We start from the raw sequence: 23,140 nt of genomic DNA on the forward strand, positions 1-23,140 counted from the left end.
GGGCTATTTAGGGTGTGTAAGTGAGGTTAAAAGAGCAAGAAAAACACAATGAATGAGGGGAAAAGTTTCACCATTCCATTGTTTGATGGAAAAATAAATTTTTCCATATAGAAGAGTTTGGTAGAAGATTTTTTGGTGCAACTTGGCATCGATGATGCACTTTTGAAGGAGAGGCTAAATAATGTAGAAGAAGGAAGATGGACACAAATGAGAAAGAAGGCGGTGAGCACAATCCGGCTTGCCATTGCATCCGAAATCAAGTATCACTACTTGAAAGAGACCGACCCCGGTGTGTTGTTGGAAAAATTACAAGCGGTGTATGCTTCCAAATCCCTAACTAATAAACTTTGCTTGAGGTGGGAGTTGTATCAACTCATGAAGGATGAAGATACAACAATGCAAGACCACATTAACACATTTAACAAGTTGGTGTGCCAATTGTTAAATGCCGATGAAAAGTTGTCCGATGAAGAACAAGCTTTACTACTTTTGGCTTCACTTCCCAAGGACTATAGAAACATAGTCCAAAAATTGCTCATAGGTAGGGATTCTATCACTCTTGATCAAGCATTGGCGGCGTTGAGAGAGAATGATAGGTTCATGGTGAGAAGAGAGGGGGAAGAAAAGAAGGATGTTGGGGATGGTTTGTTTAGTGAGGGTTCTAATGGGGGAAGGACCAAGGAAAAATATCAAGGAAGGGGTAGGTCTCGTAGGAGGGATGATCTTAGTAACAAAAGGTGTTACTATTGTAAGAAAAAGGGGCACATACAAATGATGTGCAAGGAATTTAAGGAAGACCTTAAGAGAATGAGAAACTTAAAGGATAGTGGAAGAATTGAGAATGAGAGTGGCGGGAATGCCGCTCTAGGCTTTATTGAAGATGATGACTATGATGGGGCTCTACTAGTTGATGGGGGAGTGGTTCATAGTAAGGAATGGGTAATAGACTCCGGTTGCTCATTCCACTTTGTTGTGAAAAAGAAAAATTTACTAAGCTTAGTTATGGGGATTATGGCCTTGTTACTTTACCAAATGATGAAAAGGTGAAAGTAACGGGTATTGGTGAGGTTATGATTGAGACACATGGAGGTGTTAAAAGAAGACTTGGTGATGTAAGGTATGTACCTAAGTTTGAGAGGAACCTTATTTCATTAGGTAGACTTGAGAGTAAAGGATGCACTTTCAAAGCAAGTGGAGGGGTTTTGAAAGTCATTAGAGGGAGCATGGTGCTCATGAAGGGAGTAAGGAGTAAGAGGAACTTGTATGAGTTACAAGTTGATTGTGGTAGCCTAGGCCACAAAGGTGTTGATGATAGTGTGTTTGGGTCAAGGAGAGTTACTTTTGCGGATGATAAGAGTATTGGACTTGAGGGGGAGATTGTTAAAGCAAGTGCCGATAATCTTAATAACAACGTTAACTTTAAACATTTAATCGAACATGCTTTGTCTTGTACTTTAGAGGGGGTCGATAAAGATGTGTCAAATATGGATGGTTTAAGGTTTGGAACGGTTGATGAGAGTTGTTTGATCAAAGCAATAGGAAGATCAACAGACTACTTTGGATTCTGTTTTGGTCAGAATATGAAGTGACTATGCAATTATGTGGTGCATTACTCTATTATTTATTGTAATGTTTATTATCATAGTTAATTAGGATGTTAATTGAGTTGTTAAATGTGAGTTTATGGTGATTTATGAGGGAATACTAAGAGTGATGAATATTTTGCCTATAAATAGGATTCATCACTCATAGTAACATTCACCACAAACACACATATTGTTGAGAGGGCTATTGCATTGTTAGAAGCTTGAGAGTGTTCTTACTTTGCTTTAGTATTTGTGGTCTTGAGAGATTGTTCTCAAGATAAGGGAGGTTTATTATACTTGTAATTGTTGAATTCATTATAATAAACTATATTTGAGGGGGAGGTATTCAAGATACCTCATAAACACTTGTGTTCTCTTTTACATTATATTTTTCATTTGTTTTTTTATTGTTGAACCTCTTTGAGGCTTGCGCTTTCACAAAGTAATACAACAAAGATTAATTTTTTAATAACTTGACCATGGTTATGCAATTCAGAAGTCTAACTCATCAAGTGGCCTATATAATAATCCTGTCTTGATAGCGGAATATATTCAATCTCATATAACCACTTACGCTCATTCAAATTTTGATCAACCCAAAAGCTGTCTTTATAGCCTCCTTTTATGGTGCGGCATTTGAAAGTATCAATGTTAAAATAAAAATCATCATGCTAGTAATGAAATACTCATGTTAGAGGAATTCTAAATATAATATGATAAGGACTAATACAATATCATGTGGTTACGTTGCAATATAACCTATATATTCGTATTCTTGACTAGACATCCCTACGTCTCTGTAGCCCGTGGAGATGCATTTTTGGTATATCATATCCTAGTCTCCAATAAATCATTGAGTGATTTAGATTAGAAACTTATATAGTGTGTGATTTCAGTTCAAAATATAAGATTCCCTTTACGAAAATAATTTTGGTGATGCTAAGACAAAAGGCACAAACCATTTCGACATTTTATTTAATAGAAAACCTAGATCAAATAAGAAATAACTTAAATTGAACAATATCATGGCATACATGATAGAACCAATTGTGGATGCATATGAAATTGAATTTATGTGTTTAGCTTTATTAGAACTTAAAAGAGAACTAAGTACTCTTGCTAAGATATATAGTATGTTGTATAGAAATAAAACCTTACTTGGAATTATACATGTTGTACTTAGTAAGAATCTTATCCAAGTAATTCTCTTAACTAAGTCTAATATGTACTGTGCCTCTCCAAGGTCCTTCATAGAGAAGCGATCATTAAGAAGTAACTAAAACAAAGCTATATCATTTTCAGTAAGAAGTATGTCATCAACACATGGGACCAAGAAGGTTATGCTACTCCCACTACGAAAGCCAAACAATTTGAGTGTCTAGGTTTCAACTCCTATATACTTACTTTAGTGCATAGATGGACCTCCGAAGTTTGCAAAAATTTTCTCGATTGTATGGATCTTCAAAATCTTATAATTGAATCATGTACAAATCCTCGTTCAAGAACTTATTTAGGAAAGAGGCTTTGCCATCTGTCATATATCATAATCATAATATGCAGCAACTGCGAGGAACATCCATATAGAATTAAGCTTTGTTACTGGTATAAAGGTTTCATCATAGTCTATAATATGAACTTGTTTGTAACATTTTTTCCCTAACTTGCCTTGAAAAGACTAATGTTTCCATCTTCTTATGTTTCCACTTGAAAATCAATTTGCATACAATGGGTTTTATCTCACTTGGTAAATCTACCACATCTCATACTTGATTTTCAGACATTAAATTTATTTCTAACCTCATATTCTTAAGCCATTTCTTGGAGTCACTATTTTCAAAAGCTTCTTTGTAGTTATTAGGTTCTTAATGTTCCAAAATCATTACTTTGCAACTCTTTGTCATATAGAATTTAATATATATCCAAGTGGAATGGTAAAAGTTTCATTAATGAAATGCACCCTCATAAGAATTTTCATGTCAAGCCGCATTTGATAAGGTGTTATCCTTATTTATTTGTTACTCTTCTTGAATCACTTCACGATATATATTATTCCTAGTTGTCTTCTCGTAAAAAAAAATTCCTTTATAAAAGACACCACATGCTATAAACACTTTGTTCTCACTTTAATTCTAAACGAAATATCCATTTTGTCTCGTTTGGATGGCCCATAAAAGACACATATTGGATTTAAGTGCAAGCTTATCAGACTGTAAAATGACATCTCATGTGCATTGTAACACCCCAAAATTTTGGACAAGTTTTATAATTTAGTTTACCATAAAATGGTATTTTGTTAATACTTATAATTTACTTTAAACTAAAAATACTATGTTCAAAGCGGGTAAAAAAAATTAATAATAATAACATTAGTTCCATTTAATTAAGGGGCTAACTAAATTTATTAGACAGTAAATAACTAATTAACTATATTGGTTTATGAATAGTAACTATATTAATTAGTACATGAATTGATCTGAAAGATCATGTAACTGATGATAATAAGTAGATATAATAACTGAAATTGTAGTTAGTAATTTAATAAAACCTTTCACTTCAATATTTCTAATTAATCATACTAATATTAAAATTATGTCTATAAATCAATTAATAATAATAATTTTTAAAAAAAAATGTGTCAAAGGGATGACAATAATTTTGGGTATTGAAAACATAGAATTTGAAGACTCAACTCTCTCAAATGATGATAATTCAAAACACATATTAATTAAACAAATAAATTAAGTAATTATATGTAGTTGTTTAAGTCAATCTAAAATCATATTAGATATAAATTGAATATTTGATATATGTTTAAGTTCGAAATATTAAAATATGCTTAAGTGACTTAAATTTATCTTATGGTTAAATTTATAAGTCTTGAAATATGTTTAAATGTCTTTAAAATAATTATGTTTATAATAAGAGCAGTTTCGTAATTATATTTGAAATATTTTAATAGTTCAAGGTTTATTAAAATTAACTTTGAAATATTTTAATAGGTCAAGGTTTATTAAAATTATATTTGAAATATTTTAATAGTTCAAAATATTGAAATTAAATTTGTTTATACGTTTATTATTAACGTTCGAATATTTGATTTGAATTTAAAATATGTGTTTAAAATAGTTGAATGATTAAATATCTATAGTACAAGCTAAACACGTTTTATTATAAATAGTACACGTTAATATTTGAATTTAAATAAGTTGTTAAGCTAATTAAAGAGTTTCCTATAAATAAGATGATAATTTAAATTTATACTAAAAATAGAAAATGACAATTTAAATAAAAGCTAAAAATAGAAATTAATTTTGAATATTATTTTAGACGTTGATTTATCTTGTTTTTGCTTAATTTTCATTATCATGTATGAGTTTTAACGTAGCAGCATAACATTGGTTATTAAAAACAAATTATAGCACACAATGACGAGAATAGATGAGCTATCAGTGCAACGTCTGTTGGAGTTAAAGTTCAAGATTTTGAAAACTGGCACAGAATATCCAGATCAACGAAATTGACAGATGAAGTTTTTTTGCTCTACAAGGATATGTTGAGGCGTGACATAAAGGCTTCGTTCAAAAATTAAGATTGCACCTCTTCATACAACTTTCTCTCTTGAAATAAGATATAGTATTCTCTAAGAGTTGTAATTCTTAATTCATCTAACTCTTACAATTTGTAATAGGCTTAAGTATTAAAAAAGAGTTAGATTATTTTCATAGATTATTACGCCTAACTAAGAATACTTTTCAAAGTGTTCAACTTGTAATCTCTATTGAGAGATTGGGATTTGCTTTTATTAAAGGGACTTGTAAGACGTTTCTTCAAGGGGAAGAACGTGGTGAGAGAAGATAGTGAGATCTTCTAGTTTGTCTTAAAGTCTATTAATAAAAGGCGTTGAAATCCTACGGGTTGAAAGAGAACCCATAGGCAGGGAGTAGGTTGTTTAGAACCGAATCTCATTAACATATCGTGTGTTATTCTTTAAGTTTATTTTCCGCACATACATTATAGTTTTATTACTCGACCTAAACCTGTCCCAGAAAACAGTTTTGAAAGATCACTCAATCTCTTGAAACAATCTTCCAAACAAAAATTTTAAACGTCCATACTTTCTATTCATCCCCTCTAGAGAGTATCGACCTCCTATCAACTTTCAGAATTAAAGAATCTTGTAACTCTTAAAATTTAGAGCTATTTATTACTTTAATTGGTGGCTTATTAATGTTTAAGAAAACCCATCACATTACATTCGTATCCTTAATTTTTTTTTACTTATTATTAGGGTTTAAGAATGAAGAGTTATTCTCTTTTTAAAAGGCGTGATCATCACGCCATTTAGTTAATGTTCATTACCATAAAGAAAAAAAAAGTTTTTCTGTCTGGCTTTACGTTTTTTTTTTGGTACGACAATTTATATTTATAATTATATTATGAGTTTTTTTTCCATAAAAATTAAGCTTGGGATAATAAATAAAAGGTTATCGAAGTTGAAGATTTTAATCTTTTATCAAGGTTATATACTTGAGTTGAAGAAATTATTTGTTCGAGGTTATTGGAGGGTTATTATTTTTCTAAGGCAATATTACACAATTCGTTATAATTTACCTAATCGGAAATGATATAAAGGTAATTAGTTTATCCTTTCCTTTCTTAATTCACTTACAATGTTATTTTTAATTATGTGGAATATTTAAATATGTAAAAGAAAAAAATGCTGGTTCTAATTATTTAGAGACCAAATAATCGTTGTTAAGTTAGTCTTATGTTATTGAGTGCTATAGTATAAACTAAATGAACTATGTAATTGAATTTTCAATGGTTTATGCATCTACTAGTTGATTAGTAGTTTAGGAGTGATAAAATATAAATTATACTCCCTCCGAATCAATTTAATTGTCCCATTTTCTTATTCGGCAAAGTCTTTTTAGTTGTCCAATTTCTATTTGTCTATCTTTTTTTTAGTTGTCCAATTACGAATATAAATTATACCTTACTTACGCAACTAACTTCACTACTTACCCTCTACTACTTACCCTTTTTAATGGATCCCACACCATCCTTAATAACCGTGCCCAAGCAAATGAGACATCTAAATTGGTTCGGAGGGAGTATATTAGTTAATTAATTTGTTAATCAGTCATGTTGATAACTTAAATCAATTTAATAGAAATATTTAATAATGTATTACATTGGCAGAACATTTGGTCTTCTTAGTGATGTTTTTAATATATTGCATTAAAAAGTATTAGTTTTTGTAAAATAATTAATAGATATGTAATAGTTAGGTAGTAAAGTATATTTGTTAGAATTGGTAGAATTAATTTGTATGAATTGGTGGAATAAAGTAGTAAGAATATTAGAAGTAGTTTGACAATTTAAATGATATATTTCTGACAGTACAAAGGATTATATTGAGAATGATTAGTGGAATTAATAGGTAGGATTTGGTAGTAAAATAAAATGTTACGCAAGGTTGGGAGATTATTATTATTGATTTGTTTTGTTTTAGAATAAAATTTGATCAACGTACTTTTTTTTCCTAGTTTAGTAATATCAGTTTTACATTATTTAAATAGATAGCTTGGAAAATTGTTGGCTAATTGATTAGATATAAATTGCGTGAATATTTTATTTTCGGTACATTACAGTTTTGGATAAAAATGAGTATTATAATATTTTGTTTTGAGACTTAGATAACTTTTCTTTTTTCAATTTGCATTATTACCTTTGAGATATTGTAAGTGTTGTTGACAAAGTCATACTTTTGAGTAGAATAAAACTTTACTTCTTTGCCAAAAGTTAGTAATAGGGTTGAATTATGTTAACTATGTCAAATATAGTTGACTTTATTCCCAAACTCAGATAATACTTATAATATAAGGCTTTGTATTAAAATAAATTTTTGGAATTCTTTTTAGTTGAAAATACGATATTTTAAAAATAAATTTATTTGATGAAGTACATTGTGTTAAATATTTTGATGATGGTTTTGAGTGTAAGGCCTCTTTTGGCATCTCATATATATTTGATGTTGTTTTTATAAATAAAGTTTAATATTTTATCTTTTGTGAGAGTAAGGAGCCATAAGAGTGTAAGTCCTGATTTGGCATCTCTAAATAGTTAGAACATGCTATTGATCATACATATATATGCTTGAGTTAATTGTTGTCATCCCGATACCCAGTGGTATAAGGCAAAGGAGGTGTCCACTGCTAGGGGAAAATTGGTCATACTTAGATAGGTCTATTTTTAATAGACTAGGGTTCGCCCGACAAACCTTAGGAGGTGTTAGTGTAACGCCTTCTTGTGGGCATCTAACACCGGCGTTCGTTCTAGAGCTGTTCATGGGTAGGCTTAGGCAGGTAGCAAATCGGGTAATGCCTTAAAATCTACCCGCGAGCTTAAAGATTCAAAAGCCCCTACATTTGCGGGCATATTTTTTTGTCGCTACCTGCCCATTTCCTTAGCGGCCGGAACCCACGGGTAAGTTGGTATTTCTTATATAAAAATTAAAATACAATACAAATTATAAAGTGAAGTCTTAATAACAATTATAATAATACAATACATTGTCTAAGATATTCTGTATATATAAAAAAAATCTCAAAAATACTCAAATTACATAATACTCCCTCCTATTCATCACAAGCGTCCCATTTACTTTATGCATTCTATCCAATGCATTTATTCAATCCTTAATATCTTTATTATACATAATTAAAAATTATGGAAAGTTGATATAAATAATGCTTGCATTGAGACGAATCAAACAAGATTCCACTTGACTATATATGTTTTAACTTATAGATTAATGATAAAATACAAATTAAGAGTAAGAAATAAATAGTGTCTAAAAAGCAAATGGGACACTTGTGAATAGGAGGGAGTATAAAAGTAGGGGATCGAAAAATAAAAATTAGTTGGCGGGAATTGGGGGTTGTAGAGAATATATGAGAATTGCAAAATAAGAAATTATTGGGAAATTGGAGTATTAAAGTATGTTGGATAATGTAGAGCCAACATAAACAATAATATAATTATTATTTAATAATTAATATATTAAACTAACCGGGCGGGCGGGTATACCCGCGGGTATTTTTTTTTGTGTCGCTACCCGCCCATTTATCTTGGCGGGCGGATATTACCCGTCCAAATTTTAAATTTTTTACAAATATGTTGTCCGTACCCGCCCGTTTTTCAAGCCGAATGGGTCGAGCCTGGCGGGTAGCCCGCCCATGAACAGCTCTGATGAAAGACCTTGATGTGGAGAAAGTTGGTATGGTTAGGAAATGTGTCTTTATTCTGAGATTGAATGACAAAGTAGTCAGAGATAAAGCTTGGAGATGAGTGGTATGCTTTTTGATAAGAAACCTTTCATGGTTAAACCTTCGAAAGTCAAGATGTCCTTGGAAAAAGAAGCCCTATCTACCATCCCAATATGGGTACACATACCATGACAATTATGAGACCCGTGAAACAATGGCAATACAACCTCCAGAAGGAAATATCCAATCGGAGAGTCAATGCAACATGATTACTGAATCCAAGGGCGAGCCACTTCAGGCACTGAAACACGGAAAGGTGGGTTGGAACGACCAACAAGTTGAACCGTGTGATCAACTCCTAGTGTCTAATCCTTACACAGTGCTTGCTGATGACGATATAGGAAACCAACCTAACAACATAATTCATGATAAGATCCTTCCTATCAAAGCGTTGGGGGCTTACCCTATCCAAGATCATGAATAACATCCTCACCTGGAACGTCAGGGGGTTAAATAAGGCCAATAAGCAAGCTAAAGTGGCCCGTTTTATCGCTAACCACAACATAAGCCTATTTAGCCTCTTGGAGACGAAAGTAAAGCGGCAAGAATAAGTGCCCTTTACCAAAGAATCTGTCCGTCTAGGTGTATCACGCACAACCTAGCTCTCCACAAGGGAGGTAGGATTATAGTAGTCTAGAGACCCGAGGAAATGAATGTAGACATACGGTTTGTTAGCAGCCAAATCATCCATCTGAGTGTCAACCCTATTGTGGGTGATAGCTTTGATTGCTCCTTTCTTTATGGTGCTACTGACAAGAACGAAAGGGGTATCATGCTTACGGAGCTTGAGAACACAGGCACAACCGTGACAAAGCCTTGGATAGTCATGTGGGATTTCAACTGCATAGCCAATCTTAATGAGAGGATAGAGCAAAAACCATGTCTTCATGAAATTGAACCTTTTCGAAGATGCATGGCTAGCTGCGACATCCACGTCATGAAAAGTACAGGGAGTTTTTTTACTTGGTCAAACAAGCAAAGAGGAGAGGCCAAAGTTCTAAGCAAGATTGATAGAGTGTTGGGAAACCCAGCTTGGGAGTGCTCCTTTCCCACAGCAGAGGTCTGCTTCCTTCTAGAGGGGAACTTCGACCACACACAGATGCTAGTTCAATTCCTAGAATCCCCTAAACATGCAAAACCTTTTAAATTCCTCAATCACTGGGGAAAGCACAAAGAGTTCATGGACACCATCCGAGCAACATGGCACACTATCTTGTCAAGGAGGCCAAACCACCTTGATCAAAAACTCAGATTGATTAAGGAGGCATGCAAAGCAAAATTCAAAAACACAGAAGCAGGGGACTTGGCCAAAGCTGAAGCTGATCTGCAAAAAGCCTAGGAGGACCTCCACCTACACCCAGGGGACAAACACCTAGCCGATGTTGAATGCTCGAAATTAGAGACTTACAGGAGATTAAAGAGAGATTGGGAAGCCGACCTTAGACAGAAAGCTAAACTGAAGTGGCTCACGATGGGTGATGAAAACACCAGATACTTCCACAATTCTCTCCAACATCGCAGGAAGTGCAGTACTATAAATGTTCTTCACCTTCAAGATCGTACCACTAGCGATTCAAGGGAAACTTAGGCAGCCTTCCAAGACTACTACCTATACCTCCTTGGAGGTAAAATGAAGGAGAGAGCGAGAATCAACATGAATGTGATACATAGTGGCCCTATTCTCAGTCAGGACAGAATCTGCTTGATTTGAACTTTACCCCAACGAGATTAAAGATGCCATGTGGAGCATTCCAGAAGACAAAGCGCTAGGTTTGGATGGTTTCAATAGTGGTTTTTACAAGGCTGCATGGAAAATTGTTGGAACAGATGTTGTGAAAGCAGTTCAGGACTTTGCCAATGGCACTCTCCTGAAATCTTGGAATACAACAGCTATAACCCTTATTCCAAAGGTTGCCACACCAAACACCCCAGATGATTATCGTTTAATCTCTTGTTGCAATGTTATCTATAAGTGTATCTCTAAACTCATCTGCAGGAAACTCTGACATGTACTGGCTTCCATATAAGCCCCATGCAAGGAGCTTTTATTGAAGGAAAAAGCATTCTCCACAACATCCTCCTATGTTAGGATATAGTCAAGCACTATGGTTGGAAGAACTGCTCCCCCAGTTGCCTCTTGAAGATCGACCTTAAGAAAGCCTATGATACACTAGATTACGATTTCCATCATGATATGCTGATTGCGCTCAATTTCCCAAGGAAGTTCACAGAGAGAGTCATGGCGTGTGTCACTTCTACTCAGTATTCCTTGGTTATCAATGGCAGCCCCTTACCCACATTCCAAGCAAAACGAGGAGTTAGACAAGGAGCCCTAATGTCCCCCTTTTCGTAATAGGTATGGAATACCTATCAAGAACCCTTAATTTGGCCAGTGAAGAACTAGAGTTTAAATTTCACCCTAGGTGCAGCAAAATCAAACTCAACCACCTAGCTTTCGCAGATGACCTTATGTTGTCCTGCAAGGGTGACCTCCAATCCATCAGCATCCTGATCAAGACGGTCGATTACTTCTCCTCATGCTCCGGCCTCAAAGCAAACAACTCCAAATCAGGTATTTACCTTACAGGAGTCAGCAACGAGTTCAGAGCCCAGGCTGACCAAACCATAGACTACAGCTTTGAGAGCCTTCCAGTTAAGTATCTTAGGATGCCTATTACCTCAAAAAGGTACTCAGCCACAGACTATGAGTATTTGGTAGATAAGATGACAGCTCGAATCAGAGTATGGTATGTAAAAAACCTTTCCTACACTGCTCGCCTCCAGCTAGTGAACTCCGTCCTAATGAGTATTACTAACTATTGGTGTCAAGCTGTCATCCTTCCCATAAAGGTCATCCGACAGGTGAATGCAATCTGCAGATCTTTCCTTTGGTTTGGTTCCATAGAGTCCAAGAACCTTGGGAATATCAGCTGGGAGAAAGTGTGCAAACCAAAGAAAGAAGAGGGGGGGGGGGGGCTTGGAATCCGAGATCTGGAGTCCTGGAATCTCGCTGCTGTGGGTAAAGTAGCTTGGCACATCAGCACCCGCCATGAGTCCCTCTGAGTGAAATGGATCCACAAAGTATACACAAAACGAGGCAACTGGATACTGTTCAACCCTCCCCCCCCCCCCCCCCCCGTCACTTCTAGTTGGGTCATCAAGAAGCTTTGCAAGGTTCAGGAGAAGCTATTGAGATAGATGAACACACTGATATTCTCCATCACAAAAGTCTACAACGACATCAAGGGAGGAGGTAATAGAGTTGGGTGGAACCACATTGTTTGGAATAGGCTAACCACCCCAGAAGTAGGTTCATAGCCTGGTTAGCTTTCAACAATCGACTGAAAACAAAACATCGCCTAAAGCTTGCTGGGGTGGTTGACTCTGACACATGCTCGATCTGCAAATTGGAGAGTGAAACAGTGAACCATATCTTCTTCCAATGCCGCTTTAGTCAAGAATGTCTAGCCTATCTAAAGAAGCGGTATGAGACCAACAACAAAATTGAGACTCTGGAAGATACCCTTAAGAGGAACCAACTGGGGCGCCACAAAAGGAAATAGTTTGAGGCCACTCTTTGCAACCTCATCTATGCAATATGGAGCGCAAGAAATGAAGTCGTGTGGAACCACAAAGTACCAATGGTGAAACTGGTGGTGGACAACGTTATCGACGCCTCAGAGACCAAATTCAAATTTCTAGCGTCCTTGAGATATGATTCAATGTGAAGCTCACCTACAGCTTTTGTCTCCCCTTTGATGTTTCTTGTATCCTCGGATACGACTTCAGCTCTTAAGTCCGGAGCTTACCTCCATGATAGCTGCTGACTTGGGCCTCGATCACTATATATTAGGTTTAAGGTGTTGTTAGGCCGGTATTGTTTTTTTCTTTAACTCTTGGTCTTGTCTTGTCAAGTTGGGCATGTCCTCCTGACATAGATAGCTTCGCCTTTATGTATAGCTTTTTTGAGGTTTCCCGCTTTCCTCCCTTGCACATGAAGAGTGACACTTTGAAACCCTTCCTAGAAGATGGACTCTGTGTTCACACTGATGCAAACATGGGGAGATAAGCTGGAACCCTAGGGGCCTTTGGTCCCTTGTATCACGTTTTTTTGTTTGGGTAATACAAAAATCATTTCCTCAAAAAAGAAAGAATAATAATAATAACAATAATAATAATAATAATAATAATAATAATAATAATAATAATAATAATAATAATAATAATAATAATAATAATAATAAACAAAAATATTAATAATAAAAATAATAATCAGATTTTATTTTCATGTAAAAATTAAAATACTAGTTTAATGATCAATACCCACACTTATTTGAGTGGGACAACAAGGAAAATAATAGAATCATAAACTAATAGTCATGCTTATTAAGTGATGAAATATTGCAACGCTTATTAAGTGGGGCAATAGGTAAAATCAGACATGCTTATAAGCGTGACAAACAACAAATTTAGCCTCTCTTATTAAGCATGACTAAATGCATCAGCCTCACTTATAAGCGTGCCTAAATGCTTTTATAAGCAGGTAGAGGCAACATTTTTTGTAGTAAAGGGGGCTTAGGATGATAATGAAACTCACATAGAGATATAAATTGCTTAACAAACCCTTAGCACAAAGAGATTGCAATGTAAAATCAAAGTGTCGTGGATGAATTAAAAACTTAAAAGATATAAGGAAAGTTAATTACTCTCTCCCTACACTTCACACAAAAAGAGAAGAGAAAACAATAACAATGTTATGTTTGAAAGGCAAATTCAGAAAAAGAACATAATGGGATAGATTTTTGCTAAGCAAACAGCGTGTACATAGAAGGATGCTTTAACCAATACCAAAAAGTAATTATAACTGATGTAAAACCAGTTATATTTAATAATTGGAAGTTATCATTCATAAACAACGATTGAAACCAATCATATAAACAGATATAACTCCTAAAAACCGCAAAAAAAAAAACAAGACAAAGCACTGGCGACGAGTCGGCGCTTAAAAAAGCGGACTTGACTTTTTCTTCTGCCTTGAAAAGTAGAGCACGTAATACAAGCAACAACTCGCCGTTTTATATTGATCTTTGATTTGTTTTTTTTCTTTTGGATTACTTTTAGACTTTGCTATAATTGCATATTTGTCCAACTACTAAATGTAGTATATAGTATATAGTATATATAATTTAGGTCCTATAAGACACTACTCTTGTCAAATCCCTTCCTTCTAAACGCCCCCTTTCCCTCTCGAAATTTGTAATTCAAACAAAAGAAATAATATCCTATCAAACACTTCTTCTTTTCTTTCCATTTTTTGCAATACAAACAAAATGTAATTTGTAATATGTAATTCTATGTCTCTCGTCCTCCTAAGTAAAATATTAAAAAAACATTATCAAACTATTTAAGATGAATTAAAATAATTTATATAGTAAAATTAAAAGGACGAAGAAAGTATTATACTTCCTCTGTTCCGTTTTAGTTGCAACATGACGTTGTTGCACAAATTTTAAGAAAATGCTTTTGAGTGTCCAAATGGACAATATTACCCTCATTCACATGGGTTGCTTTTCAGGAGATGAATGATGGTACAATAACAGTAAAACACATGGATTTTTTTTAATGCAAAATACAATGAAAATACCCTTTACAAAATTGTACAAGGAAATCGGTTGCTACAGGTACACTATGGGAAAAATATTAAATTTACAAAATTTTCCCACCAAAATTAACAAGAGTTGAGAGGCAAAATTAAAGTTTTCCCACCAAAATCAAAATACACATTTTGTATTCTATATAAACACTTCACTTCTTCCCCACACCATCTTCTACTCTTTGAAAATTTTACTTCATTCTTTAGGGTTTTAACCCAATCTTAATCATCAACTCTAAAAAACCAAGAACCACAATAACAACTAAGTAACTTGGGGGGGGGGGGGGGGGGGGGGGGGGAGGTTCTGTCCATTACTAATTCACACAATTCACACACATGCACAATGTCATTCAAGTGTAGAAGATTTATCAAAGCAAGGAAGATGGATGAAAATGCAAACCTTGATGAGAATTCCGACCCGGGCATGGAGGTATTCATTTCTTACTTTGAAAACCTTGATATAATGATTGATTATGATATTTATGAAGAGTAAACAAGTGAAGCATATGGGAATGTAGATGTTAGTTTAAACATGCCTGTAATTACTTACCAACCTCATTCGAACCCACAACAAGCACAATTTTTGTCCATTACTATTTCACACAATTCACACACATGCACAATGTCATTCAAGTGTAGAAGATTTATCAAAGCAAGGAAGATGGATGAAAATGCAAACCTTGATGAGAATTTTGACCCAGATATGGAGGTATTCATTTCTTACTTTGAAAACCTTGATATAATGAATGATTATGATATTTATGAAGAGTAAACAAGTGAAACATATGGGAATGTAGATGTTAGTTTAAACTTGGCTGTAATTACTTACCAACCTCATTCAAACCCACAATAAGCACAAATTTCAGCCTCTAGAAGAATCAGAACAACAGCTTAATGAACATGATGAACAACTTAATGAACAATCAGAAGCACAACCAAATGAACAATAACCAAAACTAGAATTTCATGAAGCTGAACCAGAACCACAGACCAATGAACAACCAGAACCAGATTTACTAGAAGCTGAAGCAGAACAAGCACAAACCCGAAGTAGGGAAATAAGCATTGAAACCAAAAGGTTAATTGTTCAAAAGTTAAGTTGTCTTTGTGAACCACCAACTAAAACATTGCCTAAGGGATCTATAAAGGCAACTGCACTTGCACATAATGTTTCACGGTGGACGGTTTGGAGACTTTGGGAGAATGCAAAAAATGCAATGTTGTTAATTGAGGTGGTTTACACACCTCTCCACATTCATCATTGATAAAATCACTTAACATCCTTTGTTTACACACCTCTCCACATAAGTCATTGAGGTGGTTTTTAAAAGATCATTTAACATCATTCATCATTGTATTCCCAATTTTCACTTGTGTCGTTTCCATTAGAAAGAAGGGTTCACATCATTTTAATTAGCACACAAGTAACAAGTTCAGCATCTTCTCAAGTAACCACAAGTAATGATACAAAAAATATCTAGGTGGTTTTCCATTAATAATCAGATTACTGACATTACCATTTGAAAATGAAGAAACCGACAATGTTGCAACTAAAACAGAACAAAGGTAGTAATTGAGGTGGCAATATTATTAAATCACAGTAACTGAAAATGGCATGTCAAAAAAATATTGCTTATGTATCAGCCTACATTATGGTCAAGCCCTAGGTGGCAATGAACATGCTTACTCAATGATGCACTAATTTCATCAGTTTTTACCCCCCTCATCACTGGGAATTTACGGATCATCCAAAAAATGCAAACTTTTAATCCAACACAATTTAAAAAAAATCAGATTATAACATGTTTATCATCATCCAGTTACCCAACAACACCAAACATTTAATCCAAAACAAATTAACATAATCAGATCATAACAGATCATCATCAAACTGTTACCCAACAACATCAAACACTTTAACAAACACAAATGAACATAGTCAGATCATAAAAGATCATCATGAAACAGTTACCCAACAACATCAAACACTTTAACCAACACAAATGAACATAGTTAGATTATAAAAGATCATCATGAAACAGTTACCCAACAACATGCAACACTTAATCCAATAGAATGAACATAATCAGATCATAACAGATCATCATCAAACAATTACCCAACAAACAAAGAACATCAGTTAAAGGAAAAGATAGGGAAAGAAAGGCTCATTTTTCACAACCGCGAATGCTCATTTTGAGGAATATCTTTTTATCTGACATTTGAGGATCTTCCAATCCAACAGTTTTAGTCATAACCGGCGCAATTTTCGGTGATTTCTTGACCACCTCATCATCATCATCTGGAAGACCATAATAAGAAGGGGGGAGATCTTGGTCTGGGGAGTCAAGAACCAAAGTCTCCATAGTTCAGATAATAATGATCATACCATGAACCGAAAATATTGTCATGCTTAATATTTTCAAGATATCGAAGATAAGAATTAGAAAAACCACCAGAAGAATTTTATTCACTGTTTAAATCCTCCATTTTAAGAAGAAGATGAAGATGTCCCAAAAAAAATCCAAGAAATCAGAAGAATGACCACAAAATCAAAAGATGAAGATGTCCCAAAAAAGACCCATGAAATCACAAAACGAAATCATATCTGCAAAAATGAACCAGAATGAACCAAAATGAAATCAGAAGCCAAATATGCAACCACAAAACCACAAAATCAGATCTGAAAAATAAACCAAAATGAAATGCATGTTGTTTGATAGTGAGGGATAATCGAAATCATATGCTGAGATGGTAAAATAAGATCACAACATCAAGCATTTTTGGAGAAAAGAGCACAAAAAGCAGGTGATGAGGGAGAGGAGACTTGATAAAGAGAGGGAGAAGGAGCCGTTTGTTCATGAGGAACAATGATGAAAATAGCCGGTTACCTTAGGGTTATATATAGGAGCATCATGGAAATCAACGGCTGAGATGTACACTTAAGGAAAAATCAAGGGTCAAAAATTCTTAAGGGGTTCTAGATAGAATGCAATGAAGAGTTGTTGGAAGGTTTGTGTCATTAATGCACTTAAAATCTGATCTGAATTTCTTCAAAAGGCAGGGAAAAAATTGCATAATTAAAAGTAGGTAGTTGATAGTGGGTAAATTAGGTAATTAAAGGGATGAGGTATGATTGATAGTGATATGTGGGGTAAGAATAAAGTAAGGATAAAATAAAGAATTTTATATTAGATTATTTTTCCAAAAAATAGTAATGTCATAAGTAATATAAAACATCCACAAATGATAAATATTGCAAGTAAATTAAAACGGAGAAAGTATTCAAGATGGAGTACATAAATCAAAACAAAATCATATGCGCATGATAAATTAAAGGAGAGTGGGAGAATAGGCCTTGAGAATAAAATGAAAAAAATGGGACAGGGGCAGCTGTCTCCACTCTCGGGAAGTAGAAAAAGAGAAAGTCGTGCAAACTCCTCATACTTTGACACATTCAGAAGTCAAAGCGAGCAACGTAAATTATCATCTTTGCTTATTTCTTATTCATCCCTTCCAAATTCCATCAATGCATAACTCTTGTTTAAGAAAACTAATTTATATTTTCAGTTAATACCATCCATCCATCCATCATCAAGCTAGCATGTCGCTGTTCCGTCGATCATTCTCCAGGAAGCTACCTGATCATCTTCTTGAAATTTCTCAACGTATTTATGGTATCCATATATCATCAACTCACTATTATAATTATTTTTTAAATAATTTGTTTCTGATCCATTTTTGATTTCGTGCCGCAAATATTTTTAACACTTATTATACTATAATCTTTAAAAACCATCTTTAAATTAATTTTAGGGTATCAAAGTATATATAATCCTTGATTAATCTGCCATATATAGTTTCTTGAATTATGTACTACGTTTATGATCTCTTATAAGTTGTGTTCGCAAAAAGCTAGAAAATAAATAAAAATTTAGGAGGCCAAAAACTTATGAATCAATATTAGCAATAAATAATTAAAATTTTTGCAGTGGCCAAACTAAAATAAAAATAGTCCTCAGAATAGATAGACTGCGAAAGTAGATGCAGGAACCGAACCCCTGCCGGCTCCATGTAGCTTTGCCCTTGCTTACAAATTTAAGTTTTTTTAATGATTAATGAGGGTATTTTGTTAGTTAGTTGAGCATGAAGATTATATGTAGGTACGAATAATAATACAAGGTTTTACACCAAATAAGCTAGCTGAGTTACTTCTATAAAGTAATATAATCAAATAATATGTGGTACAACAAAATACATTATACTTGTATTCATGCATGCTTTAGCCTTTGCATGTAGGTCCTTGGAGTATTGGTTATATATATATATATATATATATATATATATATATATATATATATTACCTACTATAGTAGGTTCATTTACCTCTTGGACATTAGAGGAAACTATCCATATAAGTTCGTATTATTCATGGTTAATTAAAAGATGAGATTATTATAGGAAAATCGAATAAAGATTAGATTATTTTGGGCAATTTTTCCTCTAGAATATTCTAAGAAAGAAGTAAAACAATAATTTTGAAAAATAATTTTAGTTGGCAAACCTAAAAAGAGCATTAGGGCATCATAACTCCATCAAAATTAAATAATACACCTTCCTTTCTCTTTTGTTTTTCCTATATTCTTCATTTGAAAATTTTAAAATGTTCTTCTCATTTACAATCATTTTATTTTAGTAATAATAGAACTCAAGAAATTATTCCACTTACACTTTAATCTATAGAGATTAACTAATATTTTAAATGTAAACTTAATGACATTATTACACTTACACTTTAATCAATAGAATCTTTATTTTTTTTATATTAGTTGTTCATTCATCTTTCATAGTATCTAATGTGTAATTATTATTTACTTTAGTTTTTCCCAAATTCCAAATAAGAAGATAAAAAAACAGCTGAGGGAGTATTAAAAATTCTTGAGATAAAAACAAAATAAAAGTAAAGTTAATTAAGGTCCTCCATAATATAAATACTTTTAAATAATTGTCCATAGTTGAAATTTTAAGTTGGCCTAAATTGATTCTAGCTACTTATATGAATAACAATTTTTTAAAAACAATGTGACGAGCTAATAATGAGTGGCGAGCAATTATGTTGGACCAAGCACAATTGAAGCAAGGAAGTAGTTCGCATGCATGCATCAAATTTCATTATTTTGTTCTCAAACAATCTCCATATAGGTGAAAATGAGGGACACACGTTCCATAATATTGCCATTTAAGACTTATTTATAGGAATGTCAAATTGGGTTTTTTTTTTAAAAAAATATACCATTTGTTTTTAATTGTTGTAACATTCCTCTCAATTGTCAAATTTGTGAGAAACATTATATGCCTTGTGATGTCCGGTGAAAAATATTATTTATGGACTCTTTACAAATTATGTATGTACTATTATATGCCTTTGAATATAAAAACATGGTTTTTCTAATAATTTTAGATGGAATGGTGCATAGACCCCTCTTGCCCCTTAAGAGTCAGCCTCGGTGAGAACTAATTAATTAGTAGAAATATTATAAGCAAAAACTATTAAAAATCAAAAAAATATTATATTTGTGTTTTCTCTTGACATGTTTCCTAATAATTGTATAAATTATGTTAGTTTGTCCAAAATTAACCGCAACAACCCCTCTCAATGAAATACGGGTATGAATTGTTTGTTATTTTTCTTCATTCGGACCCTATTTTCAAGTAGGATATTGGGTTGATGATGATGATGATTTGTCTAACTATCATACTCCATAGCTACCCACTTTTCTTTCCCCTCCACGCACATAAAAATGTACACCAAGACCTTAGTATTCTAACAAACTTATTCGGTCAGAAAGATGTGTAGAAGAAAATTGTACACCAAGACCATAGCTACCATCTATTTATACCTTAATAAGCTAAAATTGTACAAAAAGTTATCTGCGAAACACCCCAAAATCCATGATGTCGAGTTTTGTTGCATCCAAATATGGTGTTTTTATAACATGAAGGAAAAGGAAGATACTACTAAGACATACTAGAATATCTAATATCTAATATCTAATATCTAATACCTTGTATTCTTCTCTTGATTCCACCATGAAGTATTCGATTGCTGCTTGTCAACATCCATGAAGAATGAGAAAGACTGCAGGTCATACTTGGGTAGTGTTGTTACAAGTTTGCACAACTGTCATCCTGGTGCTTCTTTTATGGTGTTCAACTTCCGAGAAGCTGATCAAATCAGCTTACTGTCGGACATACTAATCGACTATGATATGGCGGTAGTGGATTACCCTCGTCACTATGAGGGCTATCCTATCCTTCCATTGGAGATGATTCATTACTTTTTAAGATCTAGCGACAGCTGGTTATCTTTAGAAGGTCACAAAAATGTCATCCTAATGCATTGTGAAGAAGGCGGTTGGCCTGTTCTTGCATTCATGCTAGCAGGTCTCCTTCTTGACAGGAAAAAGTATAGTGGAGAACAGAAGACTTTGGAAATGGTGTATAAACAAGCTCCGAAAGAGCTTAGCTCTGCTTTGTCCCCAATAAACCCTAGAGCTTCTAAGTTAAGATATCTTCGGTACATAACAGGAAGAGATATAGCTTCTGAATGGCCTCCATCAGATTCACCTGTGATTGTGGACTATATTCTGCTGAGGAATCTTCCATTATTTAGTGGCGGTAAAGGTTGCAGGCCTGTGGTTCAAATATATGGACAGAATCCTTCGGCTAAGGCAAATAGAACTGCACTTCTTTTGTTTTCATCTTTAACAGCAGATGAACCTGCTTTGATGTATTCGAAGGTGAATTCATGTCTTCATTCTCTTTAGCAAGTCATTCTTAACCCGAGGGTCTTATTGGCCGCAACCTCCTTATCTTTTTGATAAGGGTATGGTGTGTCGTCATCCAACCCTACCCTAAAACATCATCATAGTTTCTATGAACTCTAAAGAAGTTGAATCTTATTCTTTCAAGTACAGTATTTTTGAGAAGTTGTTTGATGCGCAAGTGCAGGAAGAATGTGCATTCGTTAAATTAGAGCTTCGATGTCAAGTTCAAGGCGATGTCTTCCTTGAATGTATCCACTTGGGTGATGATCTAGTAACAGAAGAGATGATATTCAAAGTCATGTTTCACACAGGATTTGTTCAATCAAACATATTGGCTCTAAACTCTGATGATATAGATGCTCCCTGGAACACAAAGATCCCGAAAGAATTCAAGGCAGAGGTAATTTACTGATTAAACAGAATGTGTGCGTATACATGAGTGATCTTGATCCAACTCAAATGCTCTTCTTGATGTCAGGTTCTCTTCCAAGACATGAATGAAGTCCCGAAAAATATAACATTGGAATTAGGGAAAGAGGAAGAATCACATGATTCCGATAGTGAATTCTTCGAGGTAGAAGAGATTTTTGATCCTATGTCTGAGAGCGTAGAAAAGAAGGATATTGGACCGGAAACTGTTCAAGAGGTGATTTTACCTGGTGACAACAACAAAGACTATACTTTGCGCAATGGGTCTCCCAGATGGGATTTGGAAACTGATGAAAGTGAAGCTGTTTCTCCTGATATAGGCAATTACAAACAAGCTAAATCAGAAGCAGAATCTGATTTAGCGAGTGCTTCATCAACGAACATAGTTGTGGTTGATTCATGTGGAGGTGAAATACAAGATGTGAAAGTGGAAATCGATCCAAAACCAGTTGTTATTTCAGGTCCTGCTAAACCAAAACAGAACAAGAAGAGCAAATGGCAAGAAATTACATCGAAGACTATTAAGCAACAAAGGGTGATTTCTCAGTGGGTGCCTCGAGCAAAAACACCACCAACTATCGAGTCTAGCAAGCCAAAAGCGCCAGTATATAAGTGGGTTCCTAAAGGACCGGCTACACCTTCAAGCGCTGCATCCGGTGAAGAATAAGACAGATGTTGCCATTACGGGTCTTTTGTGAGAACTGAGAGTTTTACCGTCTACCCCAGCTAAGCTGATGGGAGCAAATACCAGAAGGCAGAAGCCGTAAGAGCTATACTGAGAAAAAGTACCGTTTTAAGGTACTTTAGATGTACCAAATAATTTTTTGTGTAGTACATTGCATATTATGCATTATAAGTTTGTATTTTTAGATATAACTCGTATTTCTCCAACATTTTGAACGTCATAAGCAGCTATTTCTTTTTTGTCTTATATTTTTATTATTATAGTAAGTTTCCGTCGAAATTTCCTGACCAGTTGTAAAATACCCAAGGCAAAGCTACTAAACTAAGGATCTAAATGCACAAATGTGGAGTCTATTCATAAATCACAATCTTCTTGGATCATTATAATTGATCAAGTCATCCATTATTGTACAGTTCACATTTAACTTACTCTTACATTTCCAAAGCTTTAGTGACAACAAATACTTAGGTTAAGCTAAATCAGAGAATGTATTCACTCGGTCTAAATCAATTTGCTATATTCAAAGTATTCTATTGAAGGGAGAGTCGAAGAGGTGCGGTCCATAAGGTAGGTTAGCTTTTCTCTCACGTGCATGGGCAAGGAAAAAATGTAACAAGTTGGCTAAGACT

At 34.1% G+C, this 23,140-nt stretch overlaps 4 protein-coding genes across 4 annotated transcripts; all 4 read left to right on the forward strand.

The window, feature by feature from the left end:
* The first annotated feature begins 9,566 nt into the window (after positions 1-9,566).
* On the forward strand, positions 9,567-10,256 carry LOC130801030 (uncharacterized). The gene has a single exon (XM_057664787.1). The coding sequence runs from the start codon at positions 9,567-9,569 to the stop codon at positions 10,254-10,256; it is 690 nt and encodes a 229-aa protein (XP_057520770.1).
* A 400-nt stretch (positions 10,257-10,656) lies between these two features.
* LOC130801031 (uncharacterized) lies at positions 10,657-11,270 on the forward strand. The gene is made up of 3 exons (XM_057664788.1): positions 10,657-10,827; positions 10,914-11,001; positions 11,092-11,270. The coding sequence occupies exons 1-3, from the start codon at positions 10,657-10,659 to the stop codon at positions 11,268-11,270; spliced, it is 438 nt and encodes a 145-aa protein (XP_057520771.1).
* Positions 11,271-11,275: 5 nt separating this feature from the next.
* LOC130801032 (uncharacterized) lies at positions 11,276-12,986 on the forward strand. The gene is made up of 3 exons (XM_057664789.1): positions 11,276-11,857; positions 12,208-12,401; positions 12,833-12,986. The coding sequence occupies exons 1-3, from the start codon at positions 11,276-11,278 to the stop codon at positions 12,984-12,986; spliced, it is 930 nt and encodes a 309-aa protein (XP_057520772.1).
* Positions 12,987-17,927: 4,941 nt separating this feature from the next.
* On the forward strand, positions 17,928-22,958 carry LOC130800657 (formin-like protein 20). Its single transcript, XM_057664225.1, has 4 exons — positions 17,928-18,247; positions 20,667-21,370; positions 21,582-21,797; positions 21,876-22,958. Exons 1-4 carry the CDS (start codon positions 18,175-18,177, stop codon positions 22,491-22,493), a joined length of 1,611 nt encoding a protein of 536 aa, XP_057520208.1. The 5' UTR covers positions 17,928-18,174; the 3' UTR covers positions 22,494-22,958.
* Positions 22,959-23,140: the final 182 nt, after the last annotated feature.

Source organism: Amaranthus tricolor, chromosome 15 (genome assembly GCF_026212465.1).
Source record: "Amaranthus tricolor cultivar Red isolate AtriRed21 chromosome 15, ASM2621246v1, whole genome shotgun sequence".
Lineage (NCBI taxonomy): Eukaryota > Viridiplantae > Streptophyta > Magnoliopsida > Caryophyllales > Amaranthaceae > Amaranthus > Amaranthus tricolor.